A 27897-nucleotide genomic window follows, 5' to 3' on the forward strand; every position below is an offset into this window, starting at 1 on the left:
GCTACCCTTGGAAAAACCTGGTAACTGTTCCAATGGTCATCAAACCACATCTTTATCGATATGTACTGAGGTGTCAACACTCACCATTAAGGGTACAGGACAGGTCGTCATGTTTTACTTTATATATCAACTTTTTCTCTTTTTTTTTCTGCTTTGTTTCAGAAACCACGTGAACAAAAATATTCTGAAAGGCTGCTGCGGATTCTCTTTTCTGCCCAGTCAAGCTATAAACCAAACTTTCTATCGCAGCTCTGTTTTAGTTGAACAAAAACTGAAATATTGACTATTTGACAACCATGTCTTGTCCCATTGTCCAGTAAAACGCAAAATAAAGACTTATAAACCCACAAAGGTTAAAAAAGAAGAGGAAGTGTAGGATGCCCCAGAACGAGCTCAGAATAAAAGGATACCCAGATGAGGTGTCGTATCCGTGCCACGCATGTTTTAATATGACCAAGTTAGAAAAAACACAAGAGTGCAAACATTAGATATGTGGCTTTTTATTTCGGTACATTTTATATGAAAATAGTGTCGCAGACTTATACAACAGTTTTTGCTGTACAACTGACATTTAGACATGGATGAATCATTTCCTACAGAAAACATGTCAAATCCAATCAGCTGAATTCGGGAAGGAGCATCAAATAAATGTAAAGCATTATGTCAGTGAAGAGGCACACTTCCACTAGCTGCGCCTGCCTGTACTATGGAATGTGAAAAGTCAAACTGCATTTGGTTATCATACTAAATATGCATATGTAAGCACGGTGTTTCAATGATTAGGATGCTGAACAACTCTGAGCCACCAGTACAATAGCAACATCCCACAGAAAGCTGTCTGTATCAACATTAAGAGCTCATGAACCATAGCAGCACCTACGAAGACTCCTTAGAGTTAAACCCTTCCTTCCTTCCTTCCTTCCTACAGACTGATATTGAGCTTCTTCACACAGCTGACAGGTTATTGGTTCCACACATCTCCAGGGAGTAGAAAGAAAAAAATCCAACAAAACAATTAAGAGATTCTTTTTTTTTCTTGTTAAAGCAACATAAGTATGTACAAAAAAAGCAACTCCCACCATTTACAAACCAACAGTCTCAAATTATGTCACATGATGCATAAAAATAAAAAACATTACACAACTCTTCTTTTTGCAGAGGATGTCTGAAACCCATAAACACGTAGGAATAAAAAAAGAAAGTAAAAGACAAATCAATAACTGAACATGTATTTCTATAGTGTGCGGTGGAAATGCCTGATTTTTGTTAAGTGTAAGAAAAAAAAGGGGCATGAATGCTGTACTTACTGATTCCCAGACACCTGCTCACTGTACAATCCCCAGAGTTCCTCTTTTAGCACAACTGTGCGGTTGGTTACACAGTTAAAAAAAAGAACAACAAAACAATCTGATGAAGTAAAAAGGCTGGGTTAGCCTAACTTACACTGCCCTGTCGCTCAGACTTCGCAGTACCATTAAAATCTGCAGCATCGCTACCACTGCCGCCATTAAAAGTTAATATTTCAAATGCAGGTTTAAAGATTCAGCTTCACAACATGAGTCTAAGAAGTCAGCTGGAAGGCGAGTAGGTGTAGTGGATCCAAATAGTGCCTCAAATATTCACTGACTCTGTGCCAGTAAAAATCATCGCTCACACACACACACACACACACACACACACGCACGCACGCACACGCACGCACGCACGCACGCACGCACGCACACGTTAAAAATGTGCACAGTTAAAGTGGAATTCTACGGAAAACTGATTTTTTTAAGGACTTTTATCTACAAAAAGTACTCAGCTTTATACAAAACAAACTTCTCAAAGGATTATAAAGGCCACCTTAAGAAAAAACTAATTAAATTAACCTCACATCCCAAGAATATCGTTGAGTCAAATGTCAAGCTTATTCTTGGCATTTCAAACTTACATCCAAATTAAAATAACAGACCTTTCACTTTCTTGTTTACTTAACATGGCCGTTATAATCCTTTTTTTTTTTTTTTTAAGTAACACTTTTTTAGTAATAATTCGACCCCTTTGGACATTTACATTTCATCCTTAATCATTAAATAGGAATAGTCTAGTGTGTTCTTTAATAGAGTTCTTACACAGGCCTGTAACATAGATTAGGACATAAATTATGATATGTAATTTAATAAATGTAAGATCATAAAATATTTTTTAAAAAAAGGCTGATGATTTTTCACGAGTGTTTTGAAAAGTGAAAAATTGATCTCAAAATCAATTTCAAGTGGAATTCCTCTCCAGCGTCTCTCACAGTCACTCAGTGCTTTAACTACACATCAGTTTAAAACAGTCCCTTTATGAACATTACTTACATACTTAAATACAAAGCATCAGCTGAGCTGCTGTTTTTCGTACTCGTACTGAATATACAGAAAATTCACCTGCTGTGTTGTTTCTCATATTAACTCCAATGCCCCTTCACTGATGAGATTCTCACAGTCACCTGCGCTTCCTGCCTCGGACGCTGCATCGAATCAAATCTAAAAGGTAAAGTTCAAACCTGCGACACGAGGAGATGTCGAACAACCCGCTACCTCCGATTTAAATTTAGGTGTGTTAGGCTGTCTGGTCGCCGTCTGTATTCAGAGTCGGGGCGGGCGAGGGGTAGTCGCAAAACACAGTTTTTATTCCTCATGTTTTTTGTTTTGTTTCTTAAATTCAAAAAGTACCCTCTGTAGCATAATGTTGCCTCGTTGCTTGTTTGCGGTTCAGTGTCCAGTGTGTGAGGTTAAAGGTCGGGGAAGCGGCTAGGGTCTTCTTTATAATCATTGGGAATGCTAAAAATGGATTCATCAAACTCATCGTAGCGAAACTCCTGAAACGTCACCGTGGCCGTGATCGTAGGAAACACGGGGATGTCTGCGGGGAGCCGAGAGCACAATTATATGGATGACATGAAGAACACATCACACGAAAAAGTCATGAACATCAATCAGCAGACTACTGTTTGCAACACCGTATAAAACTCTGCTTACCGAGCTTGACGGGAAAGCCAGGGGGGAGCTTCATCTGAACAAACTCCCTGAGTTTATTAAAGTGCTTGAAGGGTGCAATCACTTCCAGAACATTCAGTAACCTGAGGGACACGAGAACCCAAATCAACAAACAAAAACAAAGTCTATTTTACTAAAGCATTTAGGTCTCAATGAATGAATAATTTCCCCCTTTATCCCCACTAAACAAGCCTGAAAATACCAATAGAAAATGATGCTGCCTGCTTTTTAATAACCATCTGGAGGGCAGCTTAAATGAAGACTTACGATTCGATGCTCAGAGGGAAGTCTTGACTCATGGCTATTGTGGCTTTGAAGTTTTTCTTGCTCTCCTTGCACACCAGCTCTCTTCCTAGATGAGGAGCTCTGAGACAGAAAATTGTATCCCACGATGAAGGCAGTTCAGTCAGGAAGAGCTCACAGCTCATTAATGCAGACATGGAAAACTACCAGTGTTCTTCCAGTAACTAAAACATCAACCTATGTGAATATTGCATTTGGCACACGTAGAGATTCCTGCTTTATTTATTCCCAAACACTTCAGACACCTACTTTCCATTGTCAGCCGTGATGTATTCTTCCCAGGATATAGTGTTGGGTGACGGGGGGGTTAGAGATTGCCTTCTTGCTGGCTAAAAGTCAGAAAAGAGATTAAAAAAAGGTCATGGTTAGGCTAAAGTGTAAAATACTGAAAGGTCACACTTAAAAACAGTGAGTGAAACTAACAAAAAAAATGTTAAAACTGATCTAAGTTGTGACATACAGATGTTTTTTGTCATTACTTTTATATCAACATTAGTGTTTACCTACACACCTTTAATTTTTCCCCGCAGAGCAATGACATACACGGCACATGCCACTAGAGGGCCCCAGCGCATCACTAAGCAGTATACTTTTATGCTGACATAATTAACAGCCATCCAACAACAGCAAAGTAACTTTATATAATAAGCTAAATGTTAGCATAGTATTAAAGCTAAATCAGTAATTACTAAAAGCGGGAATCAACCAAACTTAATCTAGAAAGTCCTGATTCAGTGATGTTAAATCTTTAGTTAATTCAGCGGGTGAGCGTCACAAACGGTCACAGAGAAGAAGAAGGAGGAGAAGGAGAGCTGTTGATAATAATAATAATAATAATAATAATAATAATAATAATAATAATAATAATAATAATAATAATAATGGATACTTTATTGATCCCCATGGGGAAATTACTTGTTTTTCTCTGCATTTGACCCATTCACTCAGTGAAGCAGTGGGCAGCCCACTAAGCAGGCGCCCGAGGAGCAGTGTGTAGGGACGGTACCTTGCTCAGGGGTACCTCAGGGTAGCCGTTAAGTGGATTCGAACCGCCGACCTTCCGATCATGGGGCGACCACTTTACCTACTGAGCTATCCCTGCTGTTGTGCCGGCCTTGAAATTAGATTCTATGTTATTGTTCATGGTTGATAACAACTGTGTGAACCAGTGATCTTAACTGAATAAACAGGAGCTGCACAGTAAACAGCCTTCAAATGTTAAGCTTTGTTGAAATTCAGCTGTAACGCTGCCGTATCAGATTCATTCACCAGATCATTTTTATCAGCTGAAGTGAGTGACTCTCCCCACGAGCAACGAAGGATCAAAGACAACTTTCTTCAAAAGAAATATTTTTTTTTTTTAAAAACAAAAAATTGGAAAACGTTTGGCGCTTGGCCTTCTTGATTTAATGTTCTTCTTCGGTGTCAGTTCATATTAAGATTGGACGATCTGTTCTGGATGACTCTGAACTACGAGGTGCTTTGACAGTCTGCTATTCCTAAATATTAGCTCCCTGCTCTGCCAGAGTTCAGATTTTTTTTTAAATCACTATTAAACCAGCCGATCTCTGTTTTGTAAGCTGTGGTTGAGTACGACAACTAGGGCAGAAGAATCTGAAAACAGGTTCTGGATGACGAGACACCTCTGTGCCAAGAGATGGCTGACATAAGGTGTGCAGCCTTATTATGTCCTCTCTCACACTGTGTACCAGGCCTGGCACATTGTTGTGATGAGGACAGAGTACACACAGGGTGTGGAGACCTTGATCTGCTGGCATGCCGGACCTGCTCCCCCATCATTCCACGGCACCGGGAGGGGGGGGTTAGCTTTCATCCGTGCGATCAATAGTGTCCAGCTCTATTCCAAAGCCTCCCACGCTCTGCCTGCGTCCACAGACTGACTTGTTCTCTCCTGCTGTAGTAAACACCGTTGCGTCACAGCAGCTGCTTATCTCATCCACTTCCCATGTATCATTTTCCACAGGTGTGGAGGCGAGACTATTTTCACATCAAAACTAAAACAAAAAATGATATCCCTTCAAACTGTTTCCCCCCCCACTTTAAACAAGAGCAGGCACCAATTCACATCAGCACAAAGTTCTGACAGACAACACTTTGATGAAACAAAGCCCAACACAGAACACAGGACGGTCAAAAACAGAACAAAAAGCCGTGAGCGTCCATTGTGTGTCGAGAGGCTTTATGTTCACAGAGTGGTTGAGTTTACGGCTTCCTCTCGAACATACTATAGTGAGGGGATGGTGGGTGAGCGATGAACAGCTTAGTAGCTTTCACCACTGGGGGGCAGTGGTAGAATTTGAATCCATGCAGAGTGGCTCAGGGGCATTTGTTCATTCTGTCTTCAAACAAATAAAAACATCAAAAGGAACATTAGTGGGGATCCAGTCAGGAATTTTTCAATAAACCATACAAAGTGGCTCGACAGGGTCCGTTTCTGTAGGATTTATCTTTGTATGGACACGGGGGTGAGGAGTACTGTGAGGTTTATTTTGTCTGAGAGGCTCGTGTCCTACCCCAATGTTCCAGCGGGACAGGACAGTTTCAGGATTGGACTGGTGGTTACGCTGCAGGTATAAGTAAAGACAATGTTTATCGACAAAGTGCTGGAGGTGTACAGGTGCACTTGATACACAGGTGCACTCGAGGATTCATGTTAGAACAAACTGACCCAAGTTAAAGAAAAAAAAACTGTAACACAAATTTAACGACTTTAACTTCACTGCTGAATGAGAACCTGTGGGAAAATGAACTAGAGAAATGTAAATTAAGTACATTTCAGTGCCCATCAAACCTGCAGCACTGTATCTCCCTGTAGAAATAAAAAAGGTTAAAAGAAGTATGGTGACAAACGTTTAGTGATAAAAACTGCATTTCCTGGCCCAAACAGAGTCACCCTTCACAGATTCAGATGTTAAGCACCTAACTTCAGTTTACTACCACAAACCTTTGGTCTCCACTTCCCTTTTCATAAGCGAGAGGTCTTTGTTAAAATGTACTTAACTCACCTATTTAAATCTTATCAGGACCTAAAGTTTGAATTATTGGGAGCACGACCACTTTGAAGGACGCCTGGATGCCGTTACAGGCAGCTGCAGCTGGTAGCTGTCTGCCAGACTTCATGTCTCCAAATTCAAGTCACTGAACTGGACCTCCCGACTATGATTGTAGTGCTTGTGTGTTTTGGCTTGATGTGCGGTTAACTTTACAGTCTGTCCAGCAGGACACTAGTTCATTTGATGACTGTTATTGTGTGCTGCTGCAATATAAATAAACTTGAACTGGAATGTTGCATAGCACTCCATAACTCTGTGCCTAATAATATGGATGCAGATAGCCAAGCAGCTTTTTGGCCATAGCTCATAACTTATCAATCCAACCTCTCGTCTAAATATGCTGAAGGTTGGCTCTAAAGAATTGACATGTGATGCTATAATGCTAAAGTTAAAGCTTCAAAACAGGACTTCAACTGCACATAAAATAGGCATAACCACAGGAAGACTGTTTTTGTTTTTTTGGTTTGTGAAGTTATCAAACAAAGACACATAAATCTTTATTCATGTCAGTGATGCTCACCTCAAAGTTCTGCTCTATGAGGTTCCCTCCTTTGCTCAGACTCTCCATGATGGCTTTGTTCCTCAAGATGTCCTCCTCGCTCAGATGCTCTCTCCTCTTCCTGGACTCGAGCACCAGGCCGTTCACAGAGTAGAAATCGGCCAGAAAGTTTCCCACGCGCTCCTGGAGATTAATAAACAGTTAGATAAGTTCCCCCCTGCCACAGACTGACCAATTTCCCTTTCAAACAGAAGTCAAAAGGACAAAGGATTGAGAGGGCAAAAAGCAATACTGTCATATTTCAGTCACTAACTCCACACTGCCAGATTTGTCTGTGTTGTTTTGAACCCCAATCCTGTCACCTGAGCTCCCTTCCTGGGGTCATCACTGCCTCTCTGATGTATTTACTGCCTTTCCTTCCTGGTGTGGGGGTTACAACAGGAAATATGATATGTTGGCACTGGAATTTGAAATTGCCAATAAATAAAAACGATGAAGCTAAAGAAGAAAAACACCTTTGTTATGAATTAACACTGAATAGTTTACCACCGAACGCTCAAATTTCCCCGTCGGCAAAACAAGGCCATCGTCTTATTATTATAGTAAGGACTCATAAATACACACACTTAACAACATTAGCAAAATCTGTTTATGTTTCATGTGTCTGGAAGGAATAAAAAAGGTTTTGGTATCCGTCCATATATCTGATGATCATCAAATACATGGTATTAAAATCTCATATCGATCAGGCTTCAGATCCGGTCTAAAGGCTGCTGATGTTCTTTTCAGGTCCGGTTTTTTTAAAGAAAACAGTCAAAAACAAAACAAAAAAACACAACAACCTAAAAATGAGATATTGCAATCAATGTCACGTTACACACTGATATATCTGTGAAACCATAAGTAAAGTTTAATTTCACCAGCTATCCCAGTCAACTGAGTTATAAAGTACAAGAACTGGGTTCAAAAGTTGACTACAGTCGTTATGTCTTAAACTTTTAAAAGTCCCTGAAGGTCCACAGTCAGAGCAGAGTTTCTAAAAGCTGACAAATGACACCCACCGTCTTGTCTTCCCTGAACAGCCAACCAGTCTGCGCCCTAGAGAACGTGATGGATTTGGTGGACAGTGTGGCGGAGTACACGTCGCTGCTCATCAGAATATCCACTTCTTCTTCTGTTTCCATCTCCGACTCCTTAAAGTGTACAATAAATAAATAAATATAGCACATCATTATGCATCATGCATAGTGAACACTGAACAGCCACATCCTAGTGTTGGAAACAATGATGTCAGTCGGTTCCTCCAACTCTTTCTGAAGTGTTTGCACAAGATGTTGAACTGTTGTAGTTTCCCAGAGGGTTACATCTGTTAACATTTAGATGCCCTGACCTTTGGTCTAGTGCTGTCATCAGGTCAAATATTCCTGCTAGACATAAGAAATACCAAAATATGTAGGGACACTGTTATATAATTTACTTAAACACAACTAAACAACTTTAGATTTAGTTGTCTTCACTGTAGAATCACAAACCTGCATTTTTCAAGTCAATGACAAAACTTTAAATATGCTGCTTTGTTCTTAACAGACATCACAAATTAAAGGGCCCCAAGGGTTTCACACACCTCATGGTGTATCCGCTGGTAGACTTTCTGTTCATTATCCAGCACAACAAAAGACTCTGAGGGAATAGCATTGCCGTTAAAGATGAAACTGAGGTCACCCCGCTGGCATTTCATGTCAGTGAAGTCTATCAGGGTTGTATCCAGTCTGCATAAACACATCGTGAACATACACAGAGGAGACAAAAGTCAGAATTATTGTGAGCTCAAGTTAACTTTTCAGGCCAGCAGCACAACCGTGTCAAAACTGTGAGCGAAGACAAAACTGTGCTCGATGTTACACTTTTGAAAGGTCGGAGACAATGTGTATGGTAATCACTGCCACGGGAGTCCAACAGCACTTTTCAAAATTTTCTTTGTGTTGTCAGAGTGGGTAGTCCTGAAATAAAGCGTGACGGCAAAGAGAATAAGTGATCTGCTTGAGAAGAATGCACACAAAGCGGTAGGTGCTACGGGTAGGTATGATAGGCCTGACACACCGTGGAGCTGGTATGTAAATGAACTTGCTGTGACAGTTTTTTTCCTTTCACCCGCTCCGTCTCTCGCTCTCCCTTTTTCTCCCTACAACTCTGGCATAATAAGAGGGCATTTTGAATACCAAATTAGACAGCCAGGAGCGGTTTCACAGAATAATGACAAGCTCCACATCAAGGTTACCTCATAAGGAAGAGTGAAGATGCACACACATGCGCGCGCGCACACACTTTTACAAACTCAATTCAATCCTCAAATAGACTGTGCTGATATAAACCCAAACGTAGAGGCATAGGTTTACGTGCGTGATAAAGGGGTGGCAGGATTTGTCATATATGTATGAAAATCTATGTGCATATGCTGTAAATGTGGAAGCCAGCCCTCAAGCCTGCATAGCGTTGGATTTTTGCCTGAAAGGCGCTGGAGCACAGCGGCATATATTCCTACTGTAGATTCACTGTTGAGACTGTGTCAGCATGTGTCAGGGTGTGATGAATTTCTGCTGATGCTCTTTGTAAGTGAGCTACTCAGCACAGTAGACTGTACAGTAGCTTCATCTATGAGACTGTGATTTAAAGCGAAACAGAAGGAAGAGTTGTGCGCACAGAGGGATCGCTGTTCGGCTTCCTCGTACTGCTCATACTGCAGGCGCTGATTTCACACTCTAGTTAACAAAACTGAGAAACTGGAAGTAGAGAAAAGAAAGACGAGAGGATGCTGTGTACAGCAGCAGTTACAAATAAACCAGCAACAAAGTGCACGAAGAGCAGGCTTTCTCTGGGAAATGTTTAATATGGCAGGGCTTACATCTTCTGGTTTACTTTAACAGGCAGCTTGAGAAGTGACTCTGAGTTTTGAAATGTCAGAATGCTATTTAAATGAACATTTGTTGACAGGACTTGCCTGATGTTGATGCCTTGTTTGTAGATCTTGCAGGCATCTGAAGGCAGGATTCTGGAGAGCAAAGGCACTGCAACATGAAAAGATACAGTAAGGGTGTGTAAAACGTCTAAATTTAGAAAGCACATTTGAGGAAAAAAAACTGCAGATTTCAAAGCTTTGGTGGCATATAAACCTGGAAACTAGAGTGCCACATACCAGAAGTAGTTCAACAGCTAAATATTTAATAACTCACAGTCCCTATCGTATTAAGTAACTGAAGGCATGATACTCTACTTGCTGCTCCAAAGTACAGAAGAATAGTTGCGCATTAACAAAAACAACAACAGAAAATAAAGACCAGTCAATAAGCAAGATGTGCATCTGATACAAGTCTGTGTTGTTCTCCGAGCACACAAACCTTAAAAATATAACTTTCACTATTACACCATCTCAACTGGCAAAAATATATCCTTATGTAACCATTTTACATTTTGTTACCATCACGTGTGTGTTACATAACCCTATTCACCTTGTCAATAATTCACAAAGACACACTGAGTACACAGAAATCAGCCCAGGCCTACAGTCCTGGGTTTGGTCTGCAAGCTAAGCAAATGCTGATGCTTGAGCTCTAGTGAAGGCATTTCGTCTATCGCCACACACCGTGCTCCATCTGTGAGGTCCGCTGTTATGTTTTACCCACTGTTATGTTTTACCTGATGTATTAGATCATTAAAGGTGAGACATCCATTTTAAAGGAAGGCGTATTGGCTCATTTCAAACAGGCACTGTCATTTTCAGCTTGACGTCACTCAACGTCCTTCATGATACACGGTAATCCATCCGTAACCACCTGAACACTAAGTCTGTTCTTCTCCCTGAGATTCCTTAGTGTTCGTTTTTCAGAACAATGACATGTGATTCATTTCCACAGTGGATCAAATCTGAGAAACTGTCAAAGGAGAGCAGACAGAGAAACTTGACTCACCCCAACTTTGGAAGTCCCAGTGAAGCTCCAAGTAAAAGTCTCCGAGCTGTGAACACAGATAAAGAAAAATCAATAAGGAGTGAGGCTACGTGTTTCTACTGCTGATTATTATTCCACAGATCTGATGAAAAGGCCGGAAACCCACAATGTCAGAGTCTGTCTCTCAACACTCTCCAACTTCCCTACCCTCTCTGTGCCTCACAGCCACCAGATTGAAAATAAATAAATTATTAAGAATACTCAAAAATAAATAGTACTCCTACTGAGTTACACCACGAGGACGATGGTTTTGATAATGACAGAACAATTCACCCACTGTAACAATAGTGACATAGCGAGCTCTATGCAACAGAAAAATAAATTAAACCACAGACTTGGACACCATATTTGGTTTTATTTAATGAGATTATAAAAGTAGCACGCCAGCGTTTCACTTTACATGAAAGTATAACTGAGCCTCTGCTTCTTTACATAGCAAACCCCACCTCAGTACAGTCTAATTATCTTGTAAGGCTTGGATCACCGCTACGATCGGTGGTCTCAATCCACACGTCAGCAATGATGTCAGGCTGGCCGAGGATCATCACTTCCCAGAGCTTTATAATCTCAGAGAGATGATGACACAAGAAAATCGCCGGTCTCATCATTTCAGGGAAAATACAGCCTTCGAGGTCTGTCAAGTACTTGAGACTTTAAAACTTTTACAGTGAGGGAGGAAGGTCAGGTGAAGTGGTATAACCTCTTTAAACACGATAAAACGCAGAGTTTTATTTGCTCGTGTCCTGTTCTTGATTTCCTCAGCATTACTGCACAGCTGACCTCTTGTTTGATGGCAGATACTCCCTTCACCCTGGCCAAAAAGGCTAAAATGACCAAAGAAAAAGTGGAAAACAGTTAAACATGAGAGGTTTTGGACAAAGTTTGTGTTTTTTCCATTGTTTAAGCACTGCTTCCAGCCAAGAGTGATACCATATATGCCCCATAGCTGCAGAAAAGGCTAACATTGTTATCTTTTTACAAAAAACAGCTGACCATGAGAGGTTTTTGGACCAATTTTGTGTTCTCCATTCTTTAAGCACCGGTTTGAGCATCGTTTGAGCACCGGCACCGTTTCAAAAGTACCGATTTGGCACCGGTATCGGATAAAACCTAAACGATACCCATCCCTAGTGATGTCAGATAAGCATGATATACTTCTGCATTGTTATTTTCAGTGTATGTGTGCAAGGTCAGATAAGCTGAGATAATGCCTGACCTCTCCCCTTTCTGTTAAAAGAGGAAGTACTATGTAACTTACTTTCACTATAAATAAAGCAACCGAGCCTGCACTCGGTGTGTGTGTCTTCTCAGAGGCATTCACCCGTGCGCACGTTTTCTAATACTCTCTGAGTCGGTCTGCAGTGTCTTGTTTCTCTTACTTGTGTTTGAACAAATGTCTACCCCTGACATGTGCTAAGGCTGTGCTTGCAGAATAGATCCCAGTGAAAGGAAAAGAAACAGGACAGAATTGAATGAGAGCACTCTGACAGGTAAAAAGATCTGATGACCATAAAACAAGATATCCCATCAAAGGGTCAGGAGCAGCAAGGACTATCAGAGACATTATAAAAGAGAGAAATGGTACTCGAAAAATCCTGTGGTTTAACCGACACAAATGCAAAGCAGAGACTCACTGCAATTTCATCTGTGTAGTGGCAGGCATATCTATTTGTTACAATTAAAAAAAAAAAAGGGCTGGTTTTATTGGTTTACTGAATTAATTAGCATGACATTAGTGCTCTGGTGAGAGTCATCGATGGTGTCAGCACTCTGGAATTAGCCATTATGAAGCTGTAGAAGTATAACTTGAAGGTAAAAAGACTTTTTAAAACTTAATTTGAGCAAATGTATTTTTTTAATAGTCCATTGAGTATTTAAAATAAAGTTACGGCTCCAACTCAGTTCGTTCAGGGCAGAGGCTTCAAAATAGCGGCCAAAAAACAAAACAAAACAAAAAGAGGCTGCCAAAGTTGGGTGCAGAGTGGCAAAACTGGCTTCTAGCAGGACTTTAGGACTACGTTACCTCTTTGAGGGCTTTCAGCAGTTTGGGCCTCTTGTCCTCCACACTCTCCCTGGACTGCTGCTTCAGCTTCCTCAGCAGCGCTGTGACTGAGAGCGCACGGAAAGATGAGCAGAAAAACAGAAGAGAAAAAAAGTGACACACCAGCTTTTTCTATACAAAAACATATCAAAGTTTAATTTAAGGTTATTGGATGGCACATTACTTTTTGCCATGAATATTTTTTATAACCCTGTTTTACTGGATCCGATCCCACTGCTAAACTTAATAAATATTCTACTGTGAGTTGATCAACCATGTTTAAAAAAAAAAAAAAAAAAGTTTAACAACCATGTTTTGGCAAATCTGACCATTTTCTCCACACTCCCTGAAAGACAGGCTGTCCTTAACCCGAACTCTTCCACAGCAGCATTTTTAATTTCTCTTTGAAATTTGGTCACATTGGGGCCCGATGAATGTAAAAACGAAAAATTGCCAGATTTTTTTTTTTTATTTATTTTTGTTTTTAAGAAAAATAAGAGCCACATATGAGCATATTCGTTTAAAATTTTGAGTAACAGTAGCAGTATAATGTCCTCATAAGTGGATATCAGGCCCTTGTAGAGCAAAATTGAGTATTTTGGTCTAAATAACCCAAAATGTGATGTCCACATATGTGGACGCCAGGTCCTAGGAGGTTAATCATGATTACTTGAACATTTCTAAAATTAAGGGTGCTGGGCTTCACTTCCATATGGGCATCTTTCAAGATTTCCCACAATCTGAGTGCCTTGCAGAACATCGTCAGTTTTATTTAAAATTACAGGTGGTGATCAGAATGACAGATACTGTGCTTCTTTCATGCCCAAAAATATCATACCATCTGTTTTTATGCTGCACAGCAAAGGGCAGACCTGCAATATTGGTAAGGTTAACGTTTAGGGCAAGACGTTTTTAAACGTACAGGAAATACTGTGTACTTAACGGTTTCTCTAAGCGAATCATGTCAACAATGAAAAAAAAAGTGCTACAGGCTACAGCAATTTTTACTGAGATTTACCAGCTTCCTGGAGCCAAATGGGGCACTCCCAGCATCATCCAACCAACCCTGATGCATAGCCTGCAGGGATCAAACCGTTCCAGGAAGTTCAAAGGGAGCAGCAATGGCAGATACAGAGCTGCCTGTTAATGAGCAACTCCTTTAACCTCCTTAACGAACTAGGGGAGAGGAACGCTCACAGGGGGCTTTTAGCCATGATGGGTCACATTAACAAGCGTTCTGCAGCACTGGCTGCAGGAGACTTGTGCAAAAGAAAACGGTTCCACGCAAATTTACAACAACTATTTAGATGTTATGTGATGCTTATTAGGGAGTGGGAGCATCAGTTGCTCACTAACATAACTGTGGTGCTTTTGACGAAGCCATGAAGGGAATAAATGACAACAACTATTCCAGTGATTAAGTCATGGAAGCAGTTATGAAAAAAAAAAAAAGGGGGGGATATGTTTGGCCACTGAGAACCCGCCCGTCCTACATTTTAATAGGACTAAAAGCAGCAGTGCCCATATGGCATAGTCATCAGCCTGACCATCTCCTGTGCCCTCCTGCATGTCCACGTGGCGAGTCAACATACACAAACATGTTGTTCATATTGTCTAACTGGTGCTCCCCGTGCAGCAGCACAGAGGGGCAGAGGACTCAACGGTAAAACTAGGCCAAATGAGAGCACAGGAACGCACATGCGCCAGCCGGCACAGACACAACTACAGGATGAGGGTGTCTTTGTGGCCTGGCTGCCTAATGAGTGTAGACAAGCTCTGGATGGGGCTCCTCCTGATCCTCACCGCCTCGCAGCAGGACAAGGAAGGGAGTAAAATCTCACCATCTGGTCACAGACCACCCAGCCAACACAGACTGAGAAACCAATGCGGGCCGTTTCAACACTAAACCCAACTGACTCTCCACGCTGGCACTAATTCACCGAGATACTGATCGGGGCACTTTGCTGGCACTAATTAGTCGAGTGATCTCAGCAGTTTCACCTCCACACTAATAAAAAGAGACAGAGTCAAGACAAAAAACTTGCTTTTACATTACCACAAAGGGCAACTATTTAACAAGATACGCAGGTGGAGGGCTGCTGCTGCCAGGTCTCCAAGAATGTGGGAAAAGTTCAAAATGACACAGGCCAGAATATTAAATGGATGCGAAAACTCACCGAGGTCGACAAATTTTGCAAGCTAACTCAAACGGCCGAGTTAACTGAAGATGACATATCACATGCAGGGAGCTTGATTCAATTTAGTTTCATTTAAACGCTCTGAATCATATCAGGAAATTTTAATTTTTAGACATAACAAATAATTACAAGCTGAAACAGAATTCCGTTGTTCTTTATCCCTGCAGCCTGTGCTGTCATATTTTTATATGCACAATAATTTTGCTCTACATTAATTTGTCAGTGAGGTTACAGTGAGGCTATAAACAAACCTTTGTTTGCAAATAAATGTAGAAAAATTCACTAGTTACAAGCTAAAATAAAACTATGGCAGCTTATAATTAATAAATAAGAAAATAACATTTAAGAATTCGTTTGCTTTGCTATGGCCTTAATAAAAAAACAAAAAACAACTTTTCTTCCTTCTAATGCCACACATATCACCCGAAAAAGCAAAATGTAAAATATCATTCAGTCAGTCAATCAAGATAATAATATTCAGAAATAAAAATTATCCAACTGAAAATGTTCAAATATGCTGGTGATAGTGTTGTTGGTGCCTTTACTTTTACAGGAATTCTAACCCTGACTCTTCTGCACAGGTTGGAGGAGTAATATAAATCTCCTCATTTGTTACTGAATGCTGCCTTGTTTTGATTCACACATGCACTATAACATATAACACCATAACATTAATAGCATATACTGCAACATATACTGATAAGAAGATGAATTTTATGGATAACGATGATTCTATCTACAAGAAAGCCAGTTAGTGATTATTTGATGTTGAACTTGTGCCCTCAGGGTGATTTAATAGTCAGGGATTATTTCAGCCAAAAGCAATTAGTATACAGAAAAATAAGACGCTGTGATGCATTTCTATTCTGTATGTATGAATGCTGCTGATTGTTGGCACTAATTCTATTATGAAGTGATCTTGTGTATGTATGACTTGATGAATCATGAGTTATTCTAATTCTAATCTATTCTAATGCCTTAATCGTGGATATTTATAAGTGACTCCTAATAGCTCTATAAATTTTGAACACAGGAAGAAAACATGTGAGAAAAATCTAAACTCAAGCTTATTACAAAGACACAGAAAGAGAAAAGGATCTTCTTAAGCCAAACTTCTTCAACTTAAACTTTTCTTGCCAAGTCTGGTTGTTTATTCAGGCTAGTGAGACCATTACTGCCTGACACCCACATGAAAAAGCAGCTCCCTGCCTCACATACAGTAATATGACTGAAACTCTCTTTGAACAAGTCCCTGAAGCTGACAACACAGCTGTGTGGCAGAGGCGAGCGAGGACTGAAATAGCTCTTTCTGAACCAAACACATGACAAAAACTATTTCTGAGCCACATTTTGTCTCCTCGTTCAAACGGAAAGCCACACACCCGGGTAACAAACGCACTGTGTCGCAACAACATACGGGGGAAATGAATGTTGAGCAGAGAATAGAGAGCTACACCTTTCTTTAAAACCTTACTGCAACATGTACCTGCATGGTCACCTGCACAAGAAACCTGCCAGCTGTAAGATGAAATGTCATTAGAGTTCATTAGAGGTTTCAGTCAACAGACATACTTTGAGTCAGTTCATTAGAGGAAGCAGTCGATGGAGGAACTTAAAGCTGCTTCCGTTTATGACGTAACATTGGTGCGAAGTGGCTGTGTGGATACATGAATGAAAGAGCAAGCTCTTTCATTCATGTATCAACATGTACTAGGTTAGCAAAGTCATTTTTTAACTGGAACTTATTAACTTATATGTAAAATCCGAATGCTGTACTTGAGATGTTCCAATAGCTGAGAATGAAGTGGGCCAATCAACACCTAACCTGGTAGTTCTGTAGCAGTAGTGAAGGGTTGTAAAATACTTTTAATGCATTCACCACAGCTACAGACCCCACCACAGTGAACAAACCTCAAGCCTTCCTGTTTCTGTCATCAAAAGCTCTAAATAGATTGCAGGTGAAATTCTCACTAGCAGAGTACTACGGTACTAGCAAAACTGTAACAGCTGTCATTCAATCCATTCTCCCTCAGTCATTACAAAAAATCTAACGTGACTTTTTGTACAGTGCCACAGGTACTCGTGACAGTGAAATAATACAAAACATTCTCACTGTTTCAAAACAAACTTTTGGGCCATTATGAAACGTGGGACAAAAACACGTGTGATATGGGCTTGAGCATAATCAGCCTATCAGGACTGAGGGAAATATCTAATGAATTGCTTTTCACTGGAATACAAAAGCCAGAGGGCCTTGAGGAATGCCCCCCTCTGAGGGACAAAAGAGCCAGGCCGGTGTGGTGGCCTCACTGCGAGGCGGCCGCGTGGAAGAATGTGCAGAGCCGTTTGTTGATTTATATCTGTTGATGGAAACTTCTCTCTCTTGCCTTCTCCCACTGGTGCAAGCCTGATGCCTCGCTTTAGTAAACGAGTTCACTGACCAACATCAGTTTCAAACCTCTGCGTGAGTGTTTTATTGAGCAAAGCCAGCTACTCAGCGAGTCAGAGATACTTACTCATCTGTCGGTCTCCGTAGCTAATGGCCTCGGCGAGGGGGCTCCATCCCTGAGCGTTCTTCACCTTCACTGGTGCATTGTGGGCCAGCAGCAGATGGGCACACTCTGCAAGGAGGACAGTTAATCACTAAACACCAAAAGACAAACAGAAGGACAAACTGAAAACCCAAAAAGCCACCAGGAATGTGCCTAACACACGACTCACTAGCAGTACCACAGACCTAATAGATTTCAGTTTGGCATCTTGACTTGACAACGGGCTGAAGGATGATTTCCTGACCAGAAATAGTCTGAAAATGTGACAGCACCCAAACTTCATAGTCATAGATATTAGGAAATTAATGTTCCAGTAACTAATAATAAAAATCCACAGAAGTAAAAGGTGCTTTGGGGTATGTTTTTTTATGTATCTTCATTTTACATCCTATTAATATGAAGCAAACACATAATACAATATATGCTGAAAACAAAACAATAAAAACTTTTTAAAAAAAAAACTACATTGATATTTTTTATGGTGACTGCTTAATACACAGAAGAAAAACCCTGCGTCCAGCTCTAGTCATGCGTTCGATTTTCAAACCACAGAGGAACCGAACAAAAATGAGATGCAAAGTTAAACAGCTTTACTTCTCCTGCTCTGCAAGTTTTATCTGATGTGTTTACTTCAAACTGACTACTCTGCAGTACAGGTGTCATCGGTTACATAGAGCACATTTCTCACAATGTTTCCAGGGTGTCCAGAGGGCTAGTTTGTGTATAGAACTTTAACCAAAAAGCCATATGGGACCTACAATTATGCAAGACTTGGAATCTTTCCTTTTTCTTTTTTTTTTGTCCTGCATTGCTTTAAATTAACGAACTAAATTTTGAGCTAAAGGAAAAGACATCCCTTGGTACTATGTAGTCACCCTCCGAGCGGTGCTTGAATTCTAACACCTAGAAAACAGCCAAAGAGCTTCGTCTCTTTTCTATGGTGAGATCAGCAGTAAGTGCAGCATAAAATCCCTCTGCTCTCCGGGCAGCGTGTCAACAAACTACAGCCAGCCACAACTGAAGCCTGTTGTTCCGGCTCAGCTGTCAGTTTTGTTGTGACATCACTCATTAAAATGTTGGCATCTGTACAGCTCTGTCCCAGCACTGGCCCGAAAAGTCACAGTCCTACAAATGCTAAGCAGGGGCTAAGTGCTAATGGTCCGCTGCTGAGTGCATATGTGGGGCCTTTGCTTGTTGGAGCCAGAAGTTACATTTGCTCGACCGGTCTTTTTAGTCATGGGTGTATCACGTGAACTCATTCAAATCCTCCTGACTTGTTTTTTTGCATAGATAATAACAGCTATCAAATACATCACAAAACCACATGCACCATATACATACTCCCCATGTTTCATTAATGAGAAAGAGGGTAACACAAAGTCTTAATGACGGAGGGCAATACAATCTGAAACTCTTCCTTATTAGACGCATTAACCACACAACAAAGAGAAGCACGTCTCTCCCAGGAGTGTAGTTACAGAAATAAAAAGGGCAAGATGTGACATCAACCAGTTCAAACAGTTAGGCTACATTCTCCTCATAAGCAATTAACAGTAACACCAGTTGTGTATAGTACAGCAGACATCAAGATGGGAGCATGGCAAAGAAAATCGAGATGAACAGAGACGCGGCGCTGGGAAGTCATTATGGTCACACCAGTGATGCAGAGTTTCAAAGACTTGGCTCATTACTGGCTTTAATGGATTTTCTTGGTAAATTTCTGCTTGATGCCGAACGCTGTCCAAAAGCTGACCACTTCAAAAAGATTGACTAATACTGTTCATATCGCATGCTTGAATGAATTAAAATAGCTGCATTGGTAACAGGAAGATAGCTGAAAAGTGAATGAATAATGCAACATTACAGCAAAGCCCAGTCTTTACATGTTAGTTCAAACTGTCACCCAGCTCCAGGACTCAGTCGCTGATAACAGAAGTTGATATGGAGGCAACACAGGCAAACAAACGGACAAGAGCATGCTTTCTGATGTAAGCTTTGCATTTCCTCAAGGCTCTGACCTATATATCCCTCTGCTAAATCCAACGATTGTGTAATGATAACGACAACATTTAGCAGACATGCATTATATAACCACGAGGAGAACAGCCAGGCCGTGTGTCCTGAGCCCCACACCTTCAAGCTTCTGGTCTGAGTTTTGTGTTTCAGATGCAAGCGTATAGTGTGGCATCATGGATACACTTTTGTTTTAAAGGCACACAACACTTGAGTTCTATGTCAGTTGTTTATGATGTGAATTAAATGCAGAAACTAAGTTAATCGCCTCGCACTTTAAGATAAAAATTACAAACAGTTGCTATTCGAAGATCGACTCTGATACATTTCCATTACCTGTGAGGTAAGCGGGACATCACAGCACAATTGTAGCTACATCATGTTGAGATAATGAAGGCTTTATGTATCAAATGTGACTAACAGCAAAGACACGTGGCTATTCCACTGACTAAAGTGTTTGTTTAAACTTGAACATCCAGGCAAACATTTGTAATTCCCGTTTCAAGCACTTGTCTCCTGTTTGCTCTTATTGGTGAAATAATAGCATTTGTGACGCATTCAAGTTGTTACCAACAGTTAAGTAAAGACTGAGCTATGATATTGAGCCATGGCTGTAGATGAAATGGCTTCAAACAGCAGCAAATGAGGATCGGTTTAAAAGCAGGTCAGGATGAAGGTGGCATGTGCCTGTGTGTGGCACGCCACCATTTGGTTTCAAGGACAGTTTCATAATCAACCATCAAACATTTTCTCAGAAAGACACACACAGCAACATGGCAGCTACATCCACAGAGGCGCTTTCAGAGATATCAAAGACTTGCATTTCTCTCAGGAATGAGTAACAAGTCAAACTTTTGGAACAGCCGAGAGTTCTGTTTTCTTATCGTAACAAAGTAATATCGATTTACACATTATCATGGACATGGTGCTCAGGTGGAGACAAACAGATACTGTTTTATCTTTCACTGGTCACTACAGAGTCAAGGACACAGACAGACACACCCACCCCTTTTTTATTTCCTTTGGCTCTCTCCAAAAGTATCTTACCTGATAATTCTGTGACCTGAACATCAGATTTTTCCACAAGATTCCTAACAAATTAAATTTTAATACAATAATGTTTTGATTAGTACTTAGTTATCAGAAGTAGTTTAACTAAATTACTCAAATAAATCAGTTATGCTTTGTTTTCTGTCCATCATTCAAGAATTTTCACTTCCGAATTCATTTTTATCAGTGTCCAGAAACTCTCCGAAAAGCCTGCAATTGATCCAAAATGCTGCAGCAGACTAGAAAGAGAGAGAATATTTGACCCATACTTCTCTTCATAGGCTCCCTCTTAAATCCAGAATCAAATTTAAAATCCTTCTCACAAGATACAAGGTCTTGAATAATCAGGCCCCATCCTATCTTAAAAACCTCACAGCACCATACCCACCCAATCATCCACTTTGCTCAAAGACTGCCAGTTTATTTGGTTGGTGGTTCCTAGGATATTTAAAAGCAGGCCCCTCTCAAATGGTAAACACTGAGCACACAAAGCGCTTTATGCAACTTACCTCATTCATCCACTCATACAAGCACTTTTTTTCTATGCTTTTTCTATGCAAGTGCTTTCTAACATTCACAAATATTCACACTCCGATTAATGCATCGGAGTTAGTATCTTGTCCAAGAATATTTGGTATGATATTTGATATTTGGTATAAGATTAGGCTTAAAACTTTCCTTTTTTGATAAAGCATAGAGTTAGGACTGGATCAGTTGACCCTGAATCCTCCCTTAGTTATGCTGCAATAGGCCTAGGGTGCTGTGGGCTTTCCATGATGGCTGTTTCTTCTTCACTCACTATGAGCTTACACACACCATTTTGCATTTCATCCTTAGTTATTGTGAATCTCTTCCACTGGATCTATTCCACAGTGTGTTTTTGTCCTGCCTTCCTCCCATCACTCCCAACCTACTGGTTCTGCTGGAGGGTTCTTCCCGTTTCTTCTTCCCACTGTTGCCAAGTACTTGCTCAAAAGAGGTTGTTTTCTGTGTATTACAGTCTCTACCTTGGAATATAAGAGCATCTTGAGGTTACTGCTGCGGTAATTTGGCGCTATATAAATAAAATGAAATTGAATTTTATATAACCATGATCAAATCATGACAAATTTGGGATCACTTGTCCCAATTTGGGCAGCATAGCTTCTATACAAAATGGCTATAATGTATTGCTGTGTGTGTATTTAGTGTTTTAAATATAAACAAAGTTAGCTAACTGGATAAAATGACATTTAGGCTGCTTGTTATTAGCCACCGTTTGCTGTCTTGTTCGATCTAATATGCACTTGTGCGAGCACTGATAAAGGAAAACTCCTTGTGGGCTGCTGGGCTGATTGCACGTGCATCTGCTGCACAGACGTCCTGCTTGAGTCGCATTCAACTCATGAGTGAGGGAGCAGGATGGTGATGTAAAGCACTTATCTAATGCTACTTGCTGTGCACTGGCTGCAGATGGGGCTTCTGTCGACAGGATCCGATTGCTGTTAAAGCTCCCTACCTTCACCCTACAGTTTTGACTAAGTCTGAGTACATTTTAAATGTTGATCTGGCTTTTTTTTTTTTAACCATTATTTACATACTCAGCAACATTTGCAATTGTGGATTTGAGTCAAACAGGAAATTTTCTTTTCCTGTTTGACTCAAATGCACTATTTTAATCAAAATCTTAAAATGAGCATGTGTGTGCCACTTTAGAGTATTTTTTTCCAGCCAGGGTGGCCCACTAATGTCAAACACTCACTGGAACTGTATCTTTCAAAGCCATTTTTAGAATCTCACCATTTTATCTTTCATTCACACCCATTAGACAAATGAAACAAAAAAAAAAAAAAAGAGTTTTCTTTCCAGGCACATGACAGGAAGCAGAATCCAGACAAACTGTCTTACTCCTCTGACAATGACATCAGCTTTCAGGACTGCATTATGCTCTGCTTTGGATTTTCTTCGTCTTTTACGTTAGATATTTCACCTGTGCAACTATTCCAGTCATGCAAACGATCAGACAGTAGACTGCTGATATGCACAACTGTCATTACCACAATGGCGGACATATATGCAGAAAAGCCAGAAACAAAGAGAGCCTTGTCCTCTGCATCCCAACAGGCCAGCCACACCCAGGCTGTGATCTCATGCTGTAGCCTTCAGCCCGTCTGGCCTGAGCATCCCTAGAGGACCAGGCAGCAGCTCAGGCAAGAGACAGGCAACCTCATTAGCAAAATCAATTCCATGGCGTCCCGTCCACGACAACACTTCGGTACTCTGCTATCTGAATTACCAGTAGGTAGTGGCAGAGCCATCACACTGACAGAAATTGAGCTGTGCGAATGTGAAATCAATCGAAACCCGTGCTTCAGTGACAAACACCACAAATGACAATGTGCAGCACGGGTAACCCTATGCCTGAATGGTTGATCAGGAGCTGACTGCAAAAAAGGCTAAATTAATTTTTCAGAAGCATGTTCTGATGTTTCCTTGTCATATTAAAATGCAGGCATTGAGTCTTGAAGGGACAGCGTTTTAATGTTTTATGTGGATGCTTTCAGTCCAGCCAGAGCAATTCATTCTAAAAACAAACTCATGTAAGATTCCTACATTGCCTTGATACATCATGACATATTCATTATATACTCTTAACTCACAGTTATTCTAAGACGCCCAGATCTCATTAATGTGCAATTTGTTATATGTTCAACATTCTGAGAAAATACACATTGTTGTAGCCTCTGAAACACGTTCACCTCTTTTTCACAAGCCAATTCGAACCGATCACAAAACCAAAGTAACCTCTTTGGTGAGAGACACTGGCAGGTAACTAAAAATAACAGACTAAGCAAATATTATAGGCACTGAAAATTACATCGCTTATCTCAACTAATTACCTCCTGTGCCAGCTTCAAAGTTAAAGTCTTTCGAGCCAGCAGTGTTACATCAATCAGAATGAGACTTTAACTACTGAGAGGGGCCTAATTCTTGCACTATCATCATTATCCAGTACTCACTGATTAAATATGATCTGATAATCCTTTGTGAATCTATAAAGTTGGGGAGAAAAGAAAACCCGCTCTTAACAGATAAAGAAGGAAAGGTCTCTTGTTCCATCGTGATTTTGACCAGGAGAAAATCCATTAACACAACCTCTTTATTCATGCATGAGCATCTTGCCTTCTGGGATCTATGTGGTGATCTGTGACAAATGTCTTGTGGTGCTTAGCCTGGCAAATGCACACACAAAGGGAGGGAAATAAACTGAAACACACACAAACAAAAGATGCACGGGCCTACAGAGAGGCGTGTTTAAAAAGCCACGGAGACGGAGACAAGGAGAGAAACCAAAATAAAGCACGTGGAGGTGAATGTTTCAACACTACTCACCTTTATGTCCCATCATGACAGCAAGATGCAGCGGTGTGTTTCCTGAAGAAAGGGGGAAAAAAACAGAATTTGTGTACTGCATTTAAGAATAACAAAAACAAGCGAGAGACTTCGAAGAGCATTTTGCCTTTAGGGCTGTCACAGCTGGAGTGAATTAGATGTTTAATCTGGGAGGCAGCCTTTGCTAAACTCCAAATGATATGGTAAGTCTGTGCTCACTGTGCCTTCTCCTACCATGATGGCAATACCACTGATTACTACCCAACTGCACCACAAAGCAAGCTACATTTCAGAGGCAGGCACATGGCCTGCTAACAGACACAATGTATGTGTTACATGGTAATCATTCAAGAGAGAAATGATATTTGTGGCAGGTGTGCAAAAGCCTCTACCTACTATCTGGCCAAACTGTAGGACCAGCTCCTTCAGGCTCTCCCTTACAGAGGAAGACGGAGGTAGGCACGCATCCAAAAACAACGTGGGGTAAATATGGGGAAATGTGCCAAAGCTGGGGTTCAGCTAAAAATCACAAGGGACGCTGTGATGAACAACAGAAAGATTTTTTTCTGTGTATATGAGGTCTGAGTTCACTTACAGCCACCACTGTTGACAGTTTCAAATAAACCACTGATATTTTTTAAAGCACCAATCCAAAGTCAGCTGACGTAAATGACGTTTAATCTGTAAACAAGCTGCATTTTAACTCGTCAACAACGCAGTGTTACGAAAGTATTGTCTGGATTCACTGGGACTATTTCCTCCCTCCCACAAGCAAGTGGAAAACAATTGTTTAAAAAGGTATTTCTTTAAGCAACAAGTTTTCTGGGAAAAAAATCATAACAAAACAGCAAAGTGAATGGATGAAATATAATAGTGTTAATAAACATATCAAACAAAGCCTGCCTTACTTCAGTGATTTGATGGTCCAGCTTCAACTTATATCCACTAGAAGCTAAAAATTTATGGGAATAAAGCCACGAATTCAAGATACTGAGCCCAGGTAACCATCAACCGAGAAGGCAAAAAGGCTTAACAAGTTCAGATTCTTCAGCATCACCAGAGTAAATGCCCTCCCCTTCTGCTACGTTGTTTCATTACAGCATGTCAGTGTTTTGAGGACAGAACACATTCCAGAGCTGACAGTAAGCACAGCCCATCCTTTTTTCTTTACATGCGAACCGGAACAACCCTTCGCTGTAGATCTGTCAGTTAAGAATGCGTTGATTTGGAAAATGTGGCGTTATCTGAACAGACTTTGCCTTGCAGATGAATTGCAGTCAAGTCTGGGAATCCCAAAGTTTCGCACAACACGCCTTGATGCGTTAGCCATAGGGCCCTGAACCAACTTATCATCCAGTGTTTAAAGATGACTCATGTCACAAGGAATATGTGATAAATTTGAAATGTGGACTGAAAGGCCGCTGGGACCTTTCCTTATGCAGGCTTGAAAGAAGTGAATTTGAAGAAATTACAGGGTATTGACATTAAACTGCTCCTCAATTTGGACATCAGTTATCTGGGCCTTGGCAACAAGAAACCTCGCCTACATCTAATGCTGCCGGAGAATGATGGCCTATTAGCTAAAACTAAGCTTCACTGGACCTTGAAATTGGCAGTTCATTGTGGGCTTTTTAAAGGCAGCTGAGATGAGCAGTTGTTAAACTCACCATGGACGTCTTTCTGGGCGATATTCTGCGTCCGTATGAGCGAAGACAGTCGTCGGACATCTCCCTTAAATACACATTCGTGCACCGGAAAGTCCTGCCCAGTTCGGATAATGGGGTTTTTGTTGTTGTCATCGATAACATCGGATGTTGACAGTGTGTTGGTGTTAGCATTAATCTGCGACTGTTGGTTCTGCTGCTGCTGTTGTTGTTGTTGTTGTGTGGATGAAGACTTGATTAACTTGTGGTTGCTGAAGATTTTACTCGCTCTGCTCTTGTTGTTCGTCCTGGAGGCTGTAAACGTCCCGGTCGCAGCCTCTTCGTCGGGCTCCAGTAAGTCCTCGTCTTTGCTCGGCCTGTGGTCCTTGCGCAGGGAGCGGACCTTCTCTCCGGTCATTTTCTAAACGGTCGACGCTGACGGAGCAGAGGGTGTCGTCGCTGACGATGACCCTCCGGGCGAACTGATGCGATTCGCCAGTTGGAAGTCTTCGCGCAAACACTGGAAACTGCACAACATGAAAACACTTACTTCTCCCACGGACACACAAAAACCACAGTTTGCTCGAGGACGAAAAAGTAGCACCCCCCTCCTGCCGGTCTCTTATGAAAACAAACAGTCCACTCTCCTCCTACCGCCCCAAACTGTCGACGGCTGCAGTACAACATAAGCGGCTCCAGTTGACTAGTACGAACGCTTCGGCTGATATCTTCCGGCTCGTATTATCGCGAGAGTTTGCGAAAGGTTATTACCGGCCACTCACTGAAGCCGCTCCTATTTTATCAAAACACAGCCTACAGTAGTGTAAAATAAACACGTTTTCTATTATTTTACTCATGTATTTGAGTTGAGTCCAAATTTAAGAGCCATATAAGAGCCAACCTCTGTATATTTTATATATTTTTTTTATTTTTACTCTATTTAATTTGTAAAATATGTATACACACACACACACACACATATATACACACGTAGACATACATATTTAGTATACACATTCAGTAATATGCATACACTCTTATATTGTACATATATTTATTCATATAATTCTCAGATTTAGCCATTCTTATATTTGCTTGTTCTTATGTTATTGTACTTTGCACACCTCTGTTGCTTGTGAAGCTCGCACACAAGAATTTCACTCACATGTACTGTACCAGTGTACCTGCACATGTGATGTGACAATAAAAGTGATTTGATATTTTACATTTTTAATCTAAAATGACCTCTAATATAGCTACACGAACACCGAAATCCAACTCCCACACACATCAACTACCCATTAGCTTTGGCCTTGTAACTGAAAGCGTTCAGATTGCTCGCGAGTAACCAAATTCCTCAAAAAAAGAAAAAAAAATCCCCCCAAAAACTACAATTAATTCTCTCGTGAAAAGTCTTTCCTCGCTCCTCTTTAATTTTTTTTTAATGATTTTTAATTTAATTTTACTTTTTCCAGGCTGTTAATTCTGACGAACTGGAGGTCGCAACTTATTTAAAATCTAAACATATTTTATTTTTATTATGTACTGTGCATGAAAGCACTGCATTCAAAAATATGTCAACAAGGGAGTTACACTTCCTATGATTTTTTAAAACTTACATGACACATGGGAAACAGCCAGCAACCCCCCCGCACCTAACGCAGTCTATTCTCGTTTATCCCAACAATAATTATATATATTTTTTATGTATGTAACAAAAACTGTCTGCTCATAGGGGCTTGTCTTTTATTTTCATAAAAGCTGTGTGTACAGTACAGTGTACTTACCACCTCTTTATGCTAAATCTTTCTAAAATATTGTTCTCTTTTGTTTTTGCAGAAAACAAAAACTTGGATGAAGGACATTTTGTAAAGTAATAATTTAACACTGTGGAACTGTTATTTTTATTTAACACTGCACTGTTTATTTGTAGAGTTACAAGAGTTACAAGCATGCTTGTTATTCATAAAAAAGAAGCCTATTGCACTCATTATTGGATTTTAAATTTTTATACTGTATTACTGTGTCTTCTGCATTTTATTAAGGTCTTTTACCAGTGTGTAATCTGCCCACGTGACCTGCAATATATACTGAATAATAAATTCAACATAAAATAAATATT

At 40.5% G+C, this 27897-nt stretch overlaps 1 protein-coding gene across 1 annotated transcript; it reads right to left on the bottom strand.

The window, feature by feature from the left end:
* Window positions 1–484: 484 nt before the first annotated feature.
* On the bottom strand, window positions 485–27526 carry LOC146693002 (ankyrin repeat domain-containing protein 13C). Its single transcript, XM_085433298.1, has 13 exons — window positions 25800–27526; window positions 24133–24174; window positions 17662–17766; window positions 12930–13015; window positions 10868–10913; window positions 9901–9967; window positions 8527–8671; window positions 7964–8095; window positions 6924–7085; window positions 3579–3658; window positions 3294–3392; window positions 3009–3109; window positions 485–2892 (listed from the first exon to the last, which is right to left on the bottom strand). The coding sequence occupies exons 1-13, from the start codon at window positions 26191–26193 to the stop codon at window positions 2762–2764; spliced, it is 1590 nt and encodes a 529-aa protein (XP_085289424.1). The 5' UTR covers window positions 26194–27526; the 3' UTR covers window positions 485–2761.
* Between the last annotated feature and the right edge of the window lie 371 nt (window positions 27527–27897).

Source organism: Copadichromis virginalis, linkage group LG15, assembly GCF_057382275.1.
Source record: "Copadichromis virginalis isolate Kocher_CV1m ecotype Utaka linkage group LG15, C_Virginalis_male_GT1.1, whole genome shotgun sequence".
NCBI classification, from domain to species: Eukaryota; Metazoa; Chordata; class Actinopteri; order Cichliformes; family Cichlidae; genus Copadichromis; species Copadichromis virginalis.

Excerpts from the sequence above, each read along its gene's own strand:
- LOC146693002 (XM_085433298.1), bottom strand. The coding sequence starts at position 26,193 with ATGACCGGAGAGAAGGTCCGCTCCCTGCGCAAGGACCACAGGCCGAGC. Across the intron at positions 24,175-25,799 it reads CGCCCAGAAAGACGTCCATG|GAAACACACCGCTGCATCTT; the intron begins GTGAGTTTAACA and ends CCCTTTCTTCAG. Across the intron at positions 2,893-3,008 it reads TGGCTTTCCCGTCAAGCTCG|ACATCCCCGTGTTTCCTACG; the intron begins GTAAGCAGAGTT and ends GGCTCCCCGCAG.